General features: G+C 45.7%; 1 protein-coding gene across 2 annotated transcripts in view; it reads left to right on the forward strand.

Moving 5' to 3' along the window:
• The window catches only part of CACNA1H (calcium voltage-gated channel subunit alpha1 H), a 119,207-nt gene that overhangs the window by 66,984 nt on the left and 31,435 nt on the right, over positions 1–20,788 (forward strand). Inside the window, exons 9-23 of one of the 2 annotated variants that reach the window (XM_051632379.1) lie at positions 1,478–1,629; positions 2,642–2,827; positions 3,497–3,614; positions 4,944–5,099; positions 9,697–9,787; positions 11,506–11,714; positions 13,395–13,826; positions 14,521–14,621; positions 15,032–15,155; positions 15,295–15,363; positions 15,473–15,657; positions 17,763–17,889; positions 18,459–18,584; positions 19,296–19,385; positions 20,205–20,418. In XM_051632379.1, the coding sequence (XP_051488339.1) occupies positions 1,478–1,629; positions 2,642–2,827; positions 3,497–3,614; positions 4,944–5,099; positions 9,697–9,787; positions 11,506–11,714; positions 13,395–13,826; positions 14,521–14,621; positions 15,032–15,155; positions 15,295–15,363; positions 15,473–15,657; positions 17,763–17,889; positions 18,459–18,584; positions 19,296–19,385; positions 20,205–20,418 (2,380 nt within the window). The remainder of the gene's footprint in view (positions 1–1,477; positions 1,630–2,641; positions 2,828–3,496; positions 3,615–4,943; positions 5,100–9,696; positions 9,788–11,505; positions 11,715–13,394; positions 13,827–14,520; positions 14,622–15,031; positions 15,156–15,294; positions 15,364–15,472; positions 15,658–17,762; positions 17,890–18,458; positions 18,585–19,295; positions 19,386–20,204; positions 20,419–20,788) is intronic. The other variant, XM_051632380.1, reaches the window with a different exon arrangement.

The raw sequence follows: 20,788 nt of genomic DNA on the forward strand, positions 1-20,788 counted from the left end.
ACCAAAGAACTGAAACTGGCACAGTCCTTCCCCTCTGCCCCTTACTAATTGGCATATATGGATTTTAATCATGAGGACTGAGGCTCTTAGTGCTCTTTCTCCTGGATAAATGGTTGAGCAAAAGACAATCTATTGCATAAAGTAATTCAGCTTATGACTGATGGTTCATTAGCAGCCCACAGACTGTCGCTGCCTCTGGCAGGGGCTTGTGTGGGCTCTCCCTGCATTCGAGTTAACTCTTTCACCTTCTCCTTCTATTGCCAAGGATTGACTTGGCTGAGCGTGGAGCTACACGTGGCTGTGTCACAGCATCACAGTGGTCTTCTCCCTTTGGAGCCTCAAATAATGCAACAATATCCTTAAGAAACTGCCAACTTTTAACATAGTGTCTAATGATGGATGGGGAGTAAAGGAAGCTATTATCAGTCAGGAGATGAGTCAGATATGAAAATAATACCTCTTTCTAGACAATGTTATTACACTGAGGAAATGAGAAAGACTTACTTGCTTTTGCAAAGGAACAAGCCTTGAGCATTAGAAATGCACATTGCAGAGCCTGGTGCTGTTAGAGAAGTTCTAGTAAGTGAGGAAACCCCATCCCACCTTTGGCATCTGTCTCTGGTGAGCCAAGTTTTGGAGCCTGGGTGCTGGGCAGAGGTTGCTGCACTTCCCAGGAAAATAATATCTAAGGCTGTGTCTGAAAAACAAGATTGTAGCCCAAGGTAATTTGGTGCTGGTAATAGAGGAGTTGAGTGGGAAAATCAGTTCTTGGATTGAAGCTGCATGCAGATTTGTGCACTCAGAGAAACCCACTTTTGTCCTGGAGGGAATCCTGATACTCAGGGCTGAACTGCTGCCATTTTAACAAACCCTGCTGTTGTTACTATCAGGACTTTGGAAGGAAAAATCATCATGGGTGTTTTTGGGGTCAGTCTCTCAGGGAGATAGAATTGTTGCCTTTCACTGGTATTTGTGTTCCTGACTCTTTTAAGAGAGCTCTGCAAGAAAAGTGTTTTGTTTGTTTGCGGGTAGGGCTGTGCTGTATTGACACTGGTCCTGCTTTGGATATAGCAGAATGCATAAAGCTCTGCTGGAGTTTTTGTAATAAAAACAGCCTCACCAAGGCAAGGTCAGACAGAAGCCCTACAAGCCATGCCAGTCATTCACCTGGGCAATTGCCTCTTGCAGAAGTGAACAAGCCCTCTCCTTTGCATAGCTTTGGTAGACGTGCATACTGGACACAGTTCTGCAAGTGCTCTAGAAATGGGCTGGGATTCTGTCTTTCCAGTAAAATTCACAAAGTCTGTCTATGGGGCTTGTCTCTTGCTCCCCTCAGACACTTACCTGCCTCCAAGGAGCCCAGGAAGATGTATCATTTGTGCACCACTAGCACAAATCCCAGAATGGGAGGAACGTACCAGCCTTTAGCCATTTCCTCTGGGCATCTGTTTGACCATGTTGTTTTTTTGCCCCATAGCCAGATGAGTTGACCAACGCCTTGGAGATCAGTAACATCGTCTTTACAAGCATGTTTGCCCTGGAGATGCTCCTGAAACTCCTTGCCTTTGGTCTCTTTGGCTACATCAAGAACCCGTACAACATCTTTGATGGGATCATCGTTGTCATCAGGTCACTGCCAGTCCTTCCTGCACTGCTGCTTTTCTGCCGAGGGCTCAGACCCACTGGGGAGTGGGATGGGGAACAGGAGTGATGTGCCATGTGTTAACCCAGAGCTTGCTGGCTATGATGGGCTATAATTATGCTGGCCTTTTAGACTCTTGTCATTAGAAGTGCTGTCCAAAGTAAATGGACCAGGCAGATGGAGAACAAAGTCTATTTATGCCACACATCTGGCACTGTGGTCAATTTTCCATTGAGGTGCAGAATGGCTGGTCCTGGGAAAGGAGTTCTGTGAGTGTCCACATCCAGCAGTGTGCCCCTCCTCTCCTGAATGATCTTATGTCAGGAATGGGGCAAGCAGGAGGGTAAGATTGGGCACTGTTGTGTCCTCTCCCAGGGGAACACTGTTCCAGCCTGAACTGGGGGTGCCACCACGTGTGTGTGAGAAGCTTGTGCAGCACCTCTCTGTGCTGGGAGTCTTTCTAGCAGTGCTATTCCCTACTCAGTAACTTGGGATAGAGAAGGCAAGGCAGACACAAAAGTTGTAAACCAGGATAGTGCTCTTGGCTTCAGTGGGCCCACCCCTTTAATTCAGGGAAGTGAGGAGCAGTAGAGCCCAGAACAAAGGCCAATCTGTGGTCTGGTCAAACCAGCCCACCCCAACAAATGTAAATCCCTCTGGATGTGAATTTGTACAAAATTATGATCCCCATTTTGTGGCTGGGTTTGTGACAGATTGTACTGATGCAGAGTAGCAGGAGATGTGCTGTGCTGTGAAGAGCCACACAAAGCAAGGGAACTAAGGAATCAAGAAACCAGCCATGAAGGACACAGGTTGCATGTGACCATGGGTGTGTGCACAGCTGGGAAGTGAAGGAGTTTTTCAGAACCAAGAAAGTAGCAGGCAAATAAATTACCCTTCTAGGGCTTAAGTGGTGTGACACGCTGTAAGAAGCCAGCGTGCTCAGGGGTTCACAGCACAGTGCTGCTCTGTACAGTTCTTCTTCTGGTGTCCCTGCAGTGTCTGGGAGATCATCGGCCAGTCGGACGGGGGACTCTCTGTGCTCCGGACCTTCCGGCTGCTCCGGGTGCTGAAACTGGTGCGGTTCATGCCCGCCCTCCGGCGCCAGCTGGTGGTCCTGATGAAGACAATGGACAATGTAGCCACCTTCTGCATGTTGCTCATGCTCTTCATCTTTATCTTCAGGTACCAGAGGCTGCAGCTGTTCTTTGATTAATGATTCAGCTTGCTTAAGTAATATGTAGATTAGAATAACAATGTGCTACATTTGCTAGGCTGCCTGCATGATTGAAGTGCTCACAATAGACTGGCAAGCAGACTCTCAACAGACTATTTACATCTCTTGGGTCTCAGATTTCCATGCAGCACTGTAATTCTGTAGAGGAATGAAGCACACAAATGGGCAGAAATTGCTCTGGAGTTCCTGGGAGACTCGTTTAGCTGTACTTTGGGAAGCTGCCAGTAACTGGACTCTACCAGTTATACTTGAGATGGAAGTTGTACAGACTCCAAGACTTCTGTCTGTTTGACCCTATAATGCTCCTCAGGATCCTGTTCTTGGAAACCAGTTGGATTAAGGAGCTGACAATACAGTGTGTAATTTTCTAGACAAGGGTGACCCTTAATTTGACTTGGGCGTAGACAATCATAATGAAACATGAACCAGAAGAACCAACTGGCAGGGTTTGATCAGTGATCATGTCAGTGGTGAAGCAGAGCCCTTCTTTCTGGGAGATACCACTGGCACGCAAATCACTGGGAGGAAAAGGTGTCCCGAAAATCACTGCAGTTCTCCCTGCAACCATATTTCACACAATAATGTGTCTCTTCCCTCTCCTTTTTCCCCCACTCTAGCATTCTTGGAATGCATCTTTTTGGATGCAAGTTCAGCCTGAAAACTGATACGGGAGACACAGTTCCAGATAGAAAGAATTTTGATTCCTTGCTTTGGGCTATTGTGACTGTATTTCAGGTAAGCTCTGGATTCATTCTGCTCCCATTCTGTGGATCTCTATCTCCTTCCGTGCCTTCACTGCCCCAAAAACGCACTTTGCAAACAATTTCATTTAACAGAGAGTAACAAATACTGTCACAAACTGGAGCTGGAGTTGCTTGTTCTGTGTGCTGAAAAGATCTTTGTCTAAAAAGTTGTGTCCCTTCTGCAGACAGATCAGTTACGGGCTTGAAATTACTGGCATATCCCCCCATGGAGCAATAAGCTGCTATTTGTAGGACATTCTAAATATAAAGATTAGTCTTTTCTGTTTAAAAGCTCAGTCTTTACAGCTCAAATGCAGCAAGTGGAGCACAATGTAAACAATGTTAAGGTAAGTTTCTAAATGCACAGTAGGTGTTCACCACAGTATTGTTCAAAGTAAAAACCAGTCCAGAGTCTTCTCCGTGAAAAACAGAACGTCTTGCAAAGTTTTTCTTCTTACAAAAGAGCAAAGACAAATCAGCATTAGTTCCATACGTTCACATTTTTCTTTTACCAACTCAAATGCAGATTTCTGCAGTTATTCTGACAATCCCTGGGGAAACAAGAGTTGGCACAGAGCACAAGGGCTCAGTCCTACCTGCCACGAGGGTTAATGAGTGGCATGGCTCAGTGCAACTGGCTGCATTCCTACCCAAAAAGATGCCTTGTTTTTAGGAGGGTTGGAGGCCATTTTCATTGTAAGCATGAATTTGTCATCCATTTTTCTTAGGCTTCAGGATTGCCAAGCTCCAAGAAAGCTAGCAGAGTGGCAATCCCTGAGGAAGTTCCCTTGGAGCAAAGCTTTGCAAAGTTGTGTGTTTTTTTTTGCCCAGCTTGTCAGTGCTTTTACCTAATGGAAACCACTTTGCTTCCCTATGTTTCTTGAGCCACCCAATGTACTTATCTTGTCAAATATCACTGTCCCCTTCAGCTCCAGATGCCTTCTTAAGAGCAGCACAAAAGGAGACAACAAGTCTGGCCTCAGGTCTCTTTACTCCTGATGGTTATCAAAGGAGGCAATACTGCCTCCAAATAATGGGACCAGCTCATACTTTGTGTTACCACATCTAAGATCTGAACTAGTCATCTCTGTGGACAGTGGTGTGCTGGATGTTCCTGCAGAGAGGGGAGCTTTGGCCAGGAGGGACCTCTCACATGCAAAGATCTAGATAAAGGAGTGTTTTGCTCTCTCAGCTCACAAGACTTGCTAATGTTTATGCTCAGAAAAGGTCAAGAGGAGAGGAAGAAATGGGTAAGCCAGTGTTTGAATGCAGCTGTTGTGACTGGAGTAATTAGAGAGTCTTCTCTTTTGCCTCTCTGCAGATCCTCACTCAAGAGGACTGGAACGTAGTCCTGTACAATGGGATGGCATCTACATCCTCATGGGCAGCTCTCTACTTTGTGGCCCTGATGACCTTTGGCAATTACGTGCTCTTCAACCTTCTGGTTGCCATCCTGGTAGAAGGCTTCCAGGCAGAGGTAAGAGATCTGAGCAATGGGAGGGAGATAACCAAGAAGCATGTGTAGAAGAGTGTAGAGATGAACCCATGAACCCGTGTCAGTACATACATCTAGCTATGCAAGCAGCCCTAAATTGAAACTTCAGGGGTACAGATGGGTCTGGTTGGGCATGTGAAGCTCTGGTGAATCTGTCTTTGCAAATAAGGCCCACTAGGCTTGGCATGGGACTTGGGAGACCAAAACTTTGATTTATCTTCTACAGGGTCTGTTGTGTGACCTAGAGGAAATAGTTTAGGATGAATGTACCTCACCAAATCTCCCATATGTGCTATGTTTTGGGTTTCTTTATGGTGGGTCTCAGGTCTTCAATGTATCTAGTCAGTACTAGTCGTGGAGACTAGGTAGGATGGGAACCAGCTCTTAATCCAGGCCTTTCCTTGTGACTCTGTCCCGTATGTGATCTTTGAGGCTAGTAGCACAGCACTTCAAAAGCTGTATTACAAGGTCACAAACATTAGATTTTGAGGTACTTAGGATGATGTAGGACATATAAATGATAAAGAGATTTTTACCTCCACCTGAAAATAAGTCTGTATCAGATCAGTGAGCAGGGATTTTATTATAAACTGCACGCGTGTCATCTCATCTGGAAAAGATTAGAGAAATTATTGTATTTCTCAGTTGAAAGTGATATGTCACGTCCTGGTCTGAACTGGGCAGGAGCCCTAGCAGCTGTGTAGGAAATCCTGTGCCACACCACCCAAAGCAGCAGAATGCACTGGTGTGAGTGGTGTAAGTGGGATAGGACTGGTATGAACAGGGGACTCCTGCACTCTTTGAATTTTTCCTCCCTGCCAGCAAGTCCACTCCAAATCTACTTTCATCATCCTGAGAGGATGAAACCAGCCATCCCCTGCCCTGTCCTGCTCTTCTCCATCTTCCTTCCAGACCACAGAAAGTCCATTTGGAGTAGATTTTAAGTGAGAATTATCTATTTTGGTTATAAATACAACGATGCATATACACACATGTGGTATCCAGGAAAAAAAAATTACTCTTTTCAAAGTCCTAGTGCAAATTAAAATTATTTTGAGACTTACCAAAAAATCATCCAGTCCCAGTTAAAGCTAAGAACAGTGACACTGAAAGGACTTACATTGTGCTTTGGGATTTTTTAATTATTACTCTTTTATTTTGGCAACAGTCAAGAAGGGGAAGTTTGCTTAGTGCTGGGTTGACTTTGGAGACACACAGGCTCTGAAAGAAAATGAGAAAATGGCTTCAGTTTTACTGCCTTATCTCCCAAGGGAAAGGAGAAAGACATTGTTTTTATAGGATTTTTTTTTTTTACTTCCCCCCCCCGCCCCCAAAATGCTCTCATTTGTGTGTTTAGTTCACACTTAGATGAACCTTTACCAACCATGGAATATAACTGAAATATTCATGGACCAAAAAAATTCTCTTCTCTCAAGCTGGCATAGCCACATTTATGTCTTTCAAGGATGTCTGCTTAAATTCATTACTAAAACATCCCTCCTAGCTTCCTCACAGCACTGGCAGAGGGAAATTAATTGAAACAACAGGAGCCAAGCCCAATTTTGGAAAAAAGCAATCCTGACCTGCAGCACTCAGGGCTGTTCCACGGCTGCTGAGGGGGGTGAGAACCACCTGCACCCACAAAGAAGACACAAGTTTTCCAGCTCATCACTTTCAAAATGAATGGCTCTGCATTGGTGAGCATCTTCATGTCTTGTACAGGGAGGCCCAGGCCCTGAAGCTGACTGAGAAGAGTAAGAAGGTCCTTTTCCAAGAACAAGCCTGTGCTCCATGTCTCAATGACTAGAGTTCATTATGACACTGTTTATTTCCAAATTCCTGTAGCTTTCTCAAGGTCATCGACCTCAGTATCTCCAGGCTCTGTCATTGTAACAGCTTTGCCATATTCTTGTTCCAGTGGAACCTGTTGCAGATAGAGGTGGACATTTTAGTCACTAATTGATACTACCAAAGAAAAGGCATTCCCAGTATTTCTACTGGTGTCTTCCAACCCAGAAGGAGTTTTCCTCTAGGACAGTTGTAACTGTATTCAGAGTAGTTGTGCTGGACCTCAGTTCTGCTAGAAACTTACACAGGCTGTAGCAGATTAAAGTTTGTGCTTAGGTAATAGATTTTCCTGAACCAAATGCAGAAGCAGCCACTACAGTTGGCCGTGTGGTAGCTCAGACATGGGATTATTCAATAGCCAGACATGTCAGATACCCTCACATTCCACCAACCAGCAAATCTGGGTGGAAACAAAGGACATGCCAGGGAAATCCAAGCAGCATGTGTGACCCAAATGACTGGAAACTGCTCCTGCTCAAGCAGTCTTGCATTTGGGCACAGAGAACCCTTATCCAGCAGTTTGCATCCTTTGTTCCTGATTCCTCTGAGGCAGAAGAAAGTTTTATCTTCTTGGCAACCTGGCAGCTTGCAGGTACTTTTGTACAGTACAAATCCTGTTCCTTACTTGCCCTGTTGGAGGTTGAATCACCTGCTAATGTGAAGCCAGAAATGAGCAGCCTCCTGCAATGCTCTGAGTGCACAATTACAGACCTAGCCCAATGGCCATCCCTTTCTTGCTCAGGCTTAATGGCTCCTTCTGGAGCTGTTACAGACCATGATTTGAATGTGTGTAAGGAGTAGTTCTCAAAGTTTGTATTATTCAATCAGTGCTGCCTCAGAAAAAAGCCAGCAACCACAGGCATGACATTTGCAGGGCACATTTTGCTCTCCACTTCCATTCATTATAAATCCTGACATTAAGCCTATCGGCTTGTCAGTTGTCACATATTGAGGTATTAGTTGTGTTACAGAAAACCCTTCTCAGGGCTGCATCTCAGCTACAAAGGCTCAAATCAAGTCTTACACTTCTAAAGGCATAACTTGGCTCTGGTTGTAAACTAAAGATGTTTTCAGTCTTTTTGGACAGCTCCCAGGAAGAAGTACCAGTGGAGCTGTTTTCTTTTGTCATCCCTGGTTCTGTTGTTCTGTTGGGAATATGGCAGAAAATCCTGCTTTGACCTCTTTGAATTTGCCCTTACAGGGTGATGCTCTCAGCAGTCATAGCAGATGCTGAGGTGCACTTCCCCCTTTCTCAGGTGTTTCTTTCATTTAAAAGGCGAGTGACTCTCGGGAGATTTGTGCAGATCAGAGGGTGCACATTTGAATTGCTCTGAACCATCAGCAAGGACACCAAAAATTGTGCTGTGAATCACAGTACACGGTCTCAGTTTGATCTCAGGTTCTGGCCTGCCTGTGGAGCAAGTTTGGCAGGAGTACCCCTAGAAGAGAAGAGACTTAAATGGCCACAAAACCATTTTTAGTACGTTTGTGCTTAGGGCAACAAGCGACCAGACTTCAAACAGGACCATAATTGCCTATTTGTGCTTACATTGTTCCCATGCAATTTTGAAATCTACCCCAGAGCTGCTCTGGAAGAGCAGACAAACCTTCCAAAATTAAGCAAATTGTTAATCTGCTGTTTGCTAGTGTTTCTGCTCCAAAACAGAGAAGATGGATGAGGGAGCTTAAGCCTTTCAGTCATTCTGTCTGTTTGGCTGCACCAGTCAGCAGTACATCACAGACAAAATGAAGTTCACTGCCTCTTCAGCACCAAGTCTCTAGAAACTGTAGCAATTTGTTCAGGCACCAGTTAAGGAGCTGGGCTCCTTTTTCTAGGATCAGCTGCTTTAAACCAGCCATTTGCTACAAATTTGTACAGCTTTTTGCTGCAGTCTTGATGGATCAAGCCATAGTCATGCCAACAGCCTGCTGGAATCCCTCCTCTCTTCAGACCTCTCCCAGCAGAGGAAAACCTGGCAATAGCTCTTCTGTCCCAGGCTTGTACATTATTTAGGCTGATCGTTTGTGGTAGCAGAGAAAGAAAGGGAAAAATAACTGGACTTCCAGGAGGAAAAGCCAGTCCTGAGGGTGGCTGGCTGTTTCAGTCCTGAGATGATGCTGTGCTGCCAGACAAGCTGGCCTCCTTCCCTTCTGCCTCAGCTTCAATGTTGCCAGGAGATTTCCCAACACAATTTCCATTACCAGCCAGCATGAACAAAGCAAATCAGAGCTGGGTTTTCAGATCTAAGTCAAATTCACAGTGCGGTTCAATAAAGAAGAAAACCCTTCGACATCCTTTGACATTAAAACCTAAGTGCTTTCAGTTGGGATCATGGAAAGTGCAAGTATGGAGCCCCACAATCCAATTTTTTCTTACTCACTCCTCTGATTACAGCTGCACTTTTGTCTTCTCCCCTAGGACACACTGTTCAGTGAGGCTGGGCACAGTGTTGGAAACACAACAGCATTGCAGGAGCAGTAATCACATCACATCATCATCCTTTCTGTCCAAGTACAAAAAAGAATCAAAACAAGGAAGAGGGACTTACCCAGGGTCATTCCCCAGGGCAGTATCAGAGGGAATTTGGCATCAGCCCTCCTGGTTCTAGGGGCCACACTTAAACTAACCATGGGGAGCTGAGCGACCTCGGAGCTGCTAAGTAACCCAAGTGACCTTTGTGCTGAAGTGTACACGAGTGGGGTCACTTTGTTATCCTTCCCCTCTCTGCAGGGTGATGCCAATAGGTCAGACACAGATGAGGACAAGACATCTGCCAACTTCGATGATGATTTTGAAAAGCTAAAGGATCTTCGAGCAACAGGTAGGACTTTGTCTCTACATTTTCCTGGGAATATGAGAGCTACAGCTCTGCTTCCATAGTCATCTTTTCAAATCAACTGATGCGGCAAAGTAGAAGAATCCATTTTGCTTGGCAATTAATTTGTTATCTATATATCAGGAGCAGCTATGCAACAGTGTTGGGAATGCTAAATGAGTGTTGGTATTTCCTTTGAACAGATGTCTTTTCTAATTCAAACTATACTAGACTATTTAGATGTGTCTCATTGTTTCTTCTGTATCACTACCACAGAACGGTTTGCTGACAGCAGTATTCTCACCCTACTTCTCAGCAGCTTTTCAAATCAATCATGTTCTCATCTGTTCTTTTTGGTTTCTCACACAAAGGCACCTAGGTGAGGTTTGATTGATGGCAATGTTGCTGTGCATTTGTGTTACAGGAGAGCCTGGCAATTGATTTGAGGTAAGGCCACATTGTGCTAGTGTATTATCAACATGGAATAGTAGGTGACAGCCTTCACTTTGCAGAGTTTGCAACCAGGTGGGGACAGGAAGGGATCATGTATTTTAACAGAGTGAATAGCATGATGGTAAACAGGAGTCAGTTTAGTTCCTCTGTACTTTGATTCTCAGCTTGGGCTCTTGTTAAGATTACTTTAAATGCTTCTAAACCAGAATTAGTTTCTGTTAAAGAAATTACATTGATTGTGGTGAGCAGATAGAATTCAACTGAGGAAGGGACAGATGGAATTTGTTGGGGAAGATGACAGAGCTGGATCATGGCAAGCTGATGGAGCTGCTCAGTTGGCAAATGAAGAAACAAATTCCAACCACCAAGTGATCAAGTTAATGTCCACTGCAAATAGTTGGCAAGGAACTCCCAACACCAACTCTGCACCAACTTTGCACTGTTTGCTGAGCAACTTCAAATAATAAGAGAGTTGTAGAATTGTCACCTTTTCTCAAGTAGTACAGGAATAGAAAACAGGGCTGAACTTGCCATCAGTTGAAGTCCATAATGAATTGTGTGCCCCCATAAGCCTCGCTGTGCCAACTGGTGACTAAACATCATAAGGACATTAACAGTTCTATCACAATGCTGTTGGTCCAGAAACAGACTGGCAGGAGAAATGTGTTGCAGATTAGCACATTTTAGCTGGATCTTCCACCCCTCAAAACCAATGGCAATGTTCCCATGGACTCCTGTGGTGTAGATCAGGTATCTGTGCACCAGCCAGCATCTCACCAGATGATACAATAGAAGCAGACTGCATTACAAAAGCAGCCTGTAGAAGGAGAAGAACCGGGGCAATGCAATCACTTGGATTTCTCAGTGCAGACTTTTACTTCTCTCCTGTTGATCACAGCTGCTCCCATCCTTCCCTCTCCTTAAGACTGATTCTGCAGTTATTAAACCAGAACCAACTAATACCAGTAAAACAGGAGCTAGTTCAGCTTCAGCTTTGTGTTTAAAACTGGGCTTTTGGCTTGAGTGTTACAGCACTCTGTAGGGTTTGGAGGTGTTTTGTCTGGTTTGTCTTTGATGTGAATATGAAAGCCTCTTCAAAGGTTGTGACACTTGCCTCATGCCTTTCAACATGGTGGGAGTGACCTTATTTCCCACAGCATTTCATCTCCATTTGGCAGAATTCCTGGCAGAGCCAAGGAGCAATGTCTCCTTTGAAGAGTGATTTCCATAGCTGAGCGTTCACCTCATATTCTCTCTTCCCTTCTCTCCAGAGTTGAAGATGTACTCACTGGCTGTCACCCCAAATGGACACCTGGAGGGCAGGGGAAGCATGCCACCTCCTATCATCATGCGCACTGCTGCCACACCAATGCCCACACCAAAGTGCTCCCCACACATGGATTCAGTGCACACTTTTGTGGACTCAAGGAGAGGGAGTAACGCTTCACTAGACCCCCTGAGCTACGATCAGAAATCTTTGGTAGGTTCCTGTTGCTAACAACTCTCCCTCAAGTGCCTGCAAGCAGCACAGGTGATAGGTGTGCATGCATGTGTGCACATGTGTGTTTGCACACCTGCATTGCTGGAAAATAAAAAAGGGTGATTAGGATGAGACAAGTATGTGCAAAGGCAGGAGAGCAGAGTCAAGAGGGAGAAATGAGTGGGTGTGCTATACTGGGGCAGGACAATGAGAACATAGCAGCCAAGGACAGTGAATATATGGAAAGGGGAGACTCAGATGTGCTGGGATTCAATGTTTTCTTGCTTAGTATCTGAGTGAAAGTCCATGTCAAGCCACCTCCCTTGAGAGCTGCAACCTGAGACAAGTTCATACAGTTACTCCAGCAAACCTCTCCAAGGAGGAGCTGGCATCTTTTGCCAACCACGCTGACCATTTTATGGTGTCTTGGAGAAGCTGTCAAATGTTCCTGTGAGGATGAGGCCTGTTTTCCCTCCCAGAAAGTTTTAGGGTTGCATCTTGAATCCACCTTGTGTCAAGGGAAATGAAGCATTTTCCTTACCAACCCAGCAGCTGAGCTCCAATTGCAGAGAGCAGCCCCACTGGAAGGGAAACAGAGGAAACGAGGTATGAGCTGACCAGTTGCCACCACACACAGCTCATGGAGCAGAGATCTGGCTGGAGATGACCGCTTTGGCAACTGGTTGCATTCTGCCTGCAGCAGGGGAGCAGGAGGGCAGCTCTATGAAACCAGAGGGAACAGAGTTAATAGACAAAGTGGATTCCTGCTACTGCTTATCTATCCCGTTCCTCTGCTCTGTAACTGCAATATCATGTTCAAATCAAGGCAGCAAAGCATGAAGCCAGTTCACACAGAGACAGACACTATCCCCTTTGGTAAGCTGCTTAGTCAAGGTAATGCTTTTCAAAAGAAAATAGAGATGACTGTTGTTTGCCTTGGGGTTTTGTGGGATTGTGAGTTGCTGGAGAGGATTGCTCATTGTTTGAATCCTTTCTCTGCGAGCACATCAGTGCCACCAGCCAAAGGAAAATGAAGCAGTCAGAGAGCTGGCCAACACTGAGCAGGAGGAGGAAGGCAGTTTGCCTCATCTTGAGCTGGGAGGAAGCCATGGAGGGAAAAAGAGATTTCCTTCTAGCTTTTCCGCCCTGACCTTAAGTGCTCTCATCCTGGCAACTACCTACCAGCCAAAGTGCACAGGCACACCGAGCAGTGCCAGAAATCTGCTGTGAGAGAAACATTCATTCCACCTCCTTGTGCAGCAAATTGAAGAGATAGTAATGCAAAGAGGGGCACAATTTCCAACAGACACTTGGGTGTCTTGAGTGCCAGAGCCCCTTTGGAAGCCAGGGAAGTTGTGTGCTCAAACCTCTTGAACGTGAGGAAAGAAAATACCACTTCAGCAGTAGTGGTTTTGGGCTCAGTTTTTATGCACAGCTGGTGTTGCCAGGGCAGTGGGAAGCCATGCAGCACAGAGGTAGCTGTGCTACAGGTGTAGCTCAAAGAGCATCTTCAGTGGGGGCTTAGCTGGGTGCTTGGCTCCCATCACAAGGGCTTGGTGTGATGAATTCAGAGCAGTGAGGAAAGCTACAACAGAGAAGGGTCTTCCAGACCGGGCAAAATGCCATATCCTTTGACTTTGTCCTGCAAACAAACCCTCAAATGTCTTCCTCCTTTCTCAGTCCAGCCTCCGCAGCTCCCCTTGCGCCAACTGGGGCACCAGCAGCAACTGGGGAAGCCGCCGCTCAAGCTGGAATAGCCTGGGCAGGGCCCCAAGCCTCAAGAAGAAGAGCCAGTCAGGGGAGAGGGAGTCCTTGCTCTCCGGGGAGGGCAAAGGCAGCACAGATGATGACTCCGATGACGCCAAGTCCAGCACCAGCAGGCCCTCCTTGCACCGCCGGGCCGAGTCCCTGGATTACCGCAGCACCCTGGACCTGCCCGAGCTGCTCCAGTTGCCCACCATGCGCCACTCGCTCAGCATCAGCCCCGTGGCCATCCTGCCTGCCGAGTACCAGGACTGCAATGGCAAGATGGTTCACGTCCCCAGCGAGTTCTTCCTGCGTGTTGATGGCCACAAGGAGGATGCAGCAGACTATGAGGATGAGGTGGAGGATGTGAGTTGAGGGGGAAATGGGCGCTCCTGCAGCAGGTGGCTTGTCCACTCCAAGAAGGCTGATGAAAAATCATTAAGCTATTAAAATGTGTTACTGCCCAATGGCTGGTGTAGATAAAATGAATCCAGATCTGAGGAAAGGGCACCCACTTCCCAAAAGGATTTGGGGTTTTTTTAGCTAATGAGCTGGACTGTTACCTTGCAGTGGTCTCTAATGAGGTAAAACTGCAAGGGATTGTGCATGCACTTGTCTGGGTTTTGGACTGGTTGAGATTGTCCCTCTGGCCCAGGACCCCTCCAAAGATGAGCTGTAGACCCACCATGTCTTTGCTCACAAGAGCTGTTTGGTATCTCAAAGGCTTGAAAGCCTAGAAAGAGTGTTCTCTATGTAACTTTTTGGTTGTTTGAGGCTTTGCTGCTTTTGACACAACTTTGGGTCTCAAAATTATACCTGCCAAAAAGTCTTGCTTTTTCAGGTTCATATCACACTGTAGAGCAGCCCCTTTTTTCTATCCCTTTCCTCCCTGTTTTGTTGGACACTTGTGACAAAGCTTGCCACATCTCTGTCCCAAAAGCCATGACTCCTTGCAGGTGCTATGAAATGCCATGTATCCCCCTTTCACAAAAGAACTATGAAAGCTGAAGAGGCAGGAAAATAAAAGAGGAAGAAAAGGTGTTTCTTCTTTTCTATCCAGAGTTATTGCTACCGAATTCGTAAATTCCTGGAGCCCTACAAACCGCAGTGGTGCAAGAGTCATGAAAACTGGTCCCTCTACTTGTTTTCACCACAGAATCGGTAAGAAATCCTGGTGAAATGCCAGCCCACCATATGTCTGTGGTAATGGAATATTATGTTTCTTGCCAGCCCTGCCCTTGAAAGAAACTCCTCTCTGATGCCGAAGCACTGAGAGTTTTAAAAATCCAATTCCTGATTTTTTGATAACTCTTTCTGTTACACGTGGGGAGAATTGTTGCATGGTTCACTCCATGCCTGTCTAGGATGAAGGGTGGTTTAACCAGCATTAGTAATAGCTGTTATTACATATTTACTGCATTTGTGGTAATGGCTGAAGCTTGTGGAGTGACTAGCTCCCCACGTGGGCTGACGCTGGTGTCACAGCTGCTGAAGGCCACATGCTGGTTAGGTGGGAGCCTCTTGCTGACCCAACCATCTGAAGGATATTTTTCTCCCCATCATTTCTTCAGGTTCCGAGTGATGTGCCAGAAGGTCATTGCCCACAAAATGTTTGATCATGTGGTTCTGGTTTTCATATTTCTCAACTGCATCACTATAGCACTGGAGCGACCAGACATAGACCCACACAGCACGGTGAGTACCTGAGTCATTTTCTTCCTTGGTGCAGCATCCAGATCTTAGTCTTGTGCAGGCAAGACCCTGCAAAGAGGAAAGTTGTTTGTTTTCCAACATCTTTAAATAACTTGCCTCTTTTTGTTGTTCTGTTTTACAGGAAAGGATATTCCTAAGTGTTTCTAATTACATCTTCACTGCAATTTTTGTGGCTGAAATGATGGTTAAGGTAATTAAATCTTCATTCCATGGCCCCAAGTGAGGACTGGCAAAGTCCTCAACGCAATGTAGTTACGATCTGGGTGAAGATTTAAATGTCTCTTTCCTCCTGGCTGTAGGTGGTGGCTCTTGGCTTTTTCTCTGGGGAGAACACCTATCTGCAGAGCAGCTGGAATGTCCTGGATGGAGTCCTGGTCTTTGTGTCTATCATTGACATCATTGTCTCCATGGCATCAGCAGGTGGAGCTAAGATCTTGGGTGTCCTTCGTGTTTTGAGACTCCTGAGGACCTTGAGACCTCTCCGGTACGTTCACCAACAGGGCAAATGAGTTGGTAGATCTAGGAGTTTGGAAAAAATGCACATGATCTATGAAGGTCTTGCTTAATTACACAAAAAGCTGAAACAGTGTGGGTAGAATCAGCTTTGGGGATCTCTTATCTAGTGAAACTGTTTGAAAACAATGAAATGAGTTATAATTCATTGTCAGCAGCATGGGAGAGAGTGGATGGAGCCTGGAGTGAGAGGTCTTATTGTCCTCAGGCAGTTATTGCAGTGAATGCCTCCTCCACCCTGCATTTTTGTCACTGTTTTGCAAATCAGTCTAGCTCCTTGTTAAGCTGCACAACCTCACCATCCTTTGTGGTGGCTGGGAGAAAATTTGCAAATGAGCAGGGACTGACAATAGTTTGATAAGCTCCAGCATCTCTACCTGCTCTCCCATGCCTGCATATCTGACAGTGCTGCAAAATTATTTAGCTCTCAGGTAGGAAGGGGAGACACTTTCAGTATGTGAGAAAATTCATAAAGAGAATTTTTCTTTTGTTTATCATTATGCAATAACGAAGAGTGTTAATGCTTGGGGGATTTTTATCAGCTCATGGCTTTTGTTCTATTTCCATCCTGCTTGGCAAGGAACACAAGCCTTTTTTCCTGAAATTTCAGGGGAAATAAGATAGACATCTCATGAGACCTGTGGGCTTTCTGATGAAAAGCTGCTTGCTTAATAAAGTAATAGGAAGAGACAATCTTTTTTAGGCCCATGACCACAAGCACAACAGCTTTTTTGCTGCTGCTCTGTGTTTCCTTATTGACAAATAATTTTAGGAGTGTTTCTGTCTCCTCTCTTGCTCCCATGCTCTGTTCTGCTGGTGGCATCAGGGTGCCCTTGCAGTGCTGGCTCAGCGGGAGCCACTTTGGGTCACCCTGGCAGCACCTCAGAGCTCCTGTGTAACACATAAATAGAAACAGAAACCAGAGCATAGGCAACTCATAAGCAAACATAAGGGGAAAGGGAATTGGTCTTGGAGAGTAACTAGGCCAGATCCTATTAATGGAGAGGAATTCATCACCTCCCATGATGGCTTCACTTATCACAGTCTCTTTTGGGATTACTCCAGGGACCATTCCTGACACTTTGTAGGTGCAGTTCACGCTGCCACATTATTTGCTGCCAAACAAGACCCTACAGAAATGCTTTGTTCCTGCAGCACACAACTCTCCTCTCTTCTCATGTTTGGCAAGCATGAAAGCATCATTAGCTGTGCAAGCTCAAGCTACCTGCAAGGACTCATACCCCCTTCCCTCTACAGGCCTCTCAAAAAAAATGTTTTGATATTCCTCAGTCAGAACACCCTAGTTTACTTGGGCAAGTTACACTCACATGCGTAAACCCATTTTTCACATGCCCATGGGAGAGCCCTTCTCCAGGCTCTCATGCAGGAAAGGAAAACACTTGTTCTCCATAATACCCAAAAGCTGCTTCAGGCCGTGCTCAGAGTGCACCTGGCCTCTCCCAGCGAGCAAGCTGCTCTTTAATGGGGTGACCCTTTGGCTTTGGAGCTGTTGATCACAAGTTCCTGTTAGCTAAGAGTCAGTTCAGGAACTGATTAGGAGACAAACTGAAATTACTATGAAAAGTTGTCATAATGCCCAGGCCAGAAGGGCAGGTGAGCACTTCTGCTTGTAGAAAGAGGACAAGACATGCCCTCCAGCAACTGTGAAGCTGTTTACACACCTTATGCTAGGAAGTGAGCTCCTGCCTGCTGTGTGCTCCTCTGCTTGGACCAGAGAGACCTCAGAGGGGATCATCTATCTGCACTGAGGTACAAATAGGTCTGCAGTAGGAACCTTTCTTGATATTGTACCTGCAGAGTATTGCCTCCTTACTGTTACTAGTAACCCACAACACCATGCTGACAGGGTGTCTTACACTTTTTCAGTTCCAGCTAATGTGATGTTGAATGTTTCTGGTTGTCCAAATAAATCACTTACCATCTCTGAATGCTGCCTGCAGGTAGAGAAGGGCTGTGCTAGCTTTAAGGCAGTCCAAGCAGAGAAGAAAACACAACTATAAAATAGCAGGGCATGCAGAAAAATTAAAAGCTTTATTGTTTTACCGTCTCTTCCAGAGTAATCAGCAGGGCCCCAGGTCTGAAGCTGGTGGTGGAAACCTTGATCTCCTCCTTGAGGCCCATTGGGAATATTGTTCTCATCTGCTGTGCTTTCTTCATTATTTTCGGGATTTTAGGGGTCCAGGTAGAGTATTTCCCTCACTTGACCATCTTTTAGTGACTGCTGCAAAAGAGAAGCCTTTTTTCTCACTGTCTGGGGTGAAAGTGGAAGTAATGAGCTTAAATCTCTTCAAAGGAAGATTTCACTGAGGTGTAAGGAAAGAAGAGTCAGGCTCCAGAAGAAATGCTCCATGGTGGGGTTGGCACCTGCTCATTGAAAGGTTCTCAGGATTAGAAGAGCAGACCTCTCTGCTAAACAACACAGTGCCAGCTAAGCTGAGGGCAGGGGAAGGAAAAGACAAATTTCCAAGATCACTTCTGGCTTTGTGTGCTAGGATATATCTCATAGCTCTTCTTCAGAGGGGAGATTGTCATTCTCCCAGCACAACAGGCCTGCACAATGACCACCTTCTCTGTATTTCACCAGTGATGTTTTCCTGTCAAGTGTGTTAAGACAGATATTTGAGCTGGAAGGAAAGGAATTTGAACTTGGCAAACAACTCTACTAGGGGTAAGAAAGAGAAATCAGGGAACAGACTTTCAAAGCTGTTTCTTTTTTGTTCTTTTGTTGTTGTTGTGGTTTCTCAAATGCAGCTTTTTAAAGGCAAGTTCTACTACTGCGATGGTCCTGATGTGAAAAACATCACCACGAAGTCTGACTGCACCAGTGCACACTACAAATGGGTTCGGCGGAAGTACAATTTTGACAATTTGGGACAGGTAAAGTCATCATTGCAGGGATTTTCTGTACCAGTTTTTAATGGAGGAGCACTTTGAATGTCCTTCTTGAGGATGTGCAACCTTTGTCACAGGAATTTTCCAAGAACCATGTAGGCCTTCATCTACCAGAAACAACTCTAACTGGGCAAAAAAGGGATCAGGTCACCTCTTGATCTCTTGCAGCCAGACTTCCTAGGAAAAATTCCTTCTTTGCAGGAGAGTCTTGTCTTAAAGCCACTGCTTTTCCATGCAGTCCCTCATGTATGAACCTCAACTGTCACTTTTAGTCACTTCTAGCTGTTATGTTTGCAAATAAAAAACCAAGGTGCTTTGTACTGGCTGAAAAGCAAACCAGCCCGTAGTAGGAGCTTGAGTATATTATTGCTTTTTAAAACCCCCTGCCATTAGGCCCACCTGACATATTGACTTTTAATCATGCTTTGGTGAGCAGAAAGCCTGATGTGCCTGAGCAAAAGTCAACCTACAGATGAGGGAAAAGGAGCATTAAATGACCATAGTCTGCTCACTTTTAAACCAGATACTGAAATAGGTAAAAGCGAGACACAACATGTTGTATTTTTCCACCAGCTCCAGGCCAGGTGATGCGTTATGAGTTGTGGATTGGTTTTGCTGAGCATTGTCTGTTGTTAGCTTCTCTTCTGGGGACTAAAATGCAAGAGCAGTCTTTTTTGATTGTTTGTTTTCTTATAGGCTCTCATGTCCCTCTTTGTCCTCTCCTCCAAGGATGGGTGGGTGAACATCATGTACGATGGTTTGGATGCCGTGGGTATTGACCAACAGGTAAATGTACCACAGAGACCAGCTGTGTTGCTCTCCAAAGTCTGATACCTGGGTCACTCTGGTGGTTTTGAATTCTCAGAGCAGAGGAGCAGAGTTGTAGGACCTTCTTGAGGTCTAACTGCCCACAGGGCTGCCAAGGTTTTCCAGTCTCCGTGAAGTAGCTTTTACAGTGGCTGCTCCCCAGGTAGTACACAAGCACTGATGGGGTTTTTAATTAGAATCATGGTGCTTGAGGAGGGCCACACATGCCTTTGCATTGTGGCTCCAGGGAAGGCATGATGAATATGGGCAAACTCTCAAGAGATGTGAAAAAAACAGGAATGTTGTGAGAGAAACGTTAAGTTTGTGTTGTGTGGCATTTGCAAAGGCAAGTCAGGAGTCTTAGATGAGTTGTACCCCATCGTAGCTACAGGAACACTCTGTACTGAGATCTTCTCCTGCTTCTAACTAACTATGAGCTCACATCTCAAAAAAATAAGCTGCAGCCTATCTTTGGCGACAATGGGCTAACAGGTGGGATGATGCACATCTACTGAGCTTCATTTTAAGCTGTATTAAATAAATTCCAAAATAATTAAATCCTATAAGCCAAATTGGGAAGACTAGGGTGGGTTTCACCACAAAAGCGAGGTTCTAATTAGTGAGAAAATGAATGAGATGGAACTTTTGGGAAAAATCTCTTAAATCCTCCCAGTCCTCTCCCCCTCCCCAGAGAAGTGTCCTATAATGTCTTGTTGCCACCAAATGCCCCAAACCCTGACTTACACATATCTTGTCTATGCCGCTTCTCTCTCGTTTTTTAATTCCCCACCTCACCAGCCCATCCAGAACCATAACCCTTGGATGCTTCTCTACTTCATCTCCTTCCTGCTCATTGTCAGCTTCTTCGTGCTCAACATGTTTGTGGGGGTGGTGGTGGAGAACTTCCACAAGTGCCGGCAGCACCAGGAGGCAGAGGAGGCCCGGCGGCGGGAGGAGAAGCGGCTGAGACGCTTGGAGAAAAAGCGCAGGAGTAAGGAGATATACCTGTCTGGTCGGTAGACTGCATTACAAACCAAAATCTTTCTGAGCCCTGCCTGCTCCCAAAGCAAAACTTGCATTTTCCTTTGGTTTTGTTTCCATGGGATTCAAGAGGTTGTTTTGCTTCCTTACCTCTTTGACGGTACCTTAAGTCTTGGGTTGCCAAGGCCCTGGAATTGTCCTCTCCAAGCCTAACGTGAAGCATTACCTGTTTACTTGGCTGGGGAGAAAATCCTCCTCCAAGCAGAGTCCTCTAGCACACTCTGGAAGGCAGAAGTGCCTCAGGTGACTGAGGGACGCAGCGAGTAAACAGCTGCAATGCTTGGTCTGTGCCTGAAGGCCAGTCCCCAGGGTGGCCCTGGGGCTTAACGTGCCATTTGCAT

Source organism: Apus apus, chromosome 14 (assembly GCF_020740795.1).
Source record: "Apus apus isolate bApuApu2 chromosome 14, bApuApu2.pri.cur, whole genome shotgun sequence".
Lineage (NCBI taxonomy): Eukaryota > Metazoa > Chordata > Aves > Apodiformes > Apodidae > Apus > Apus apus.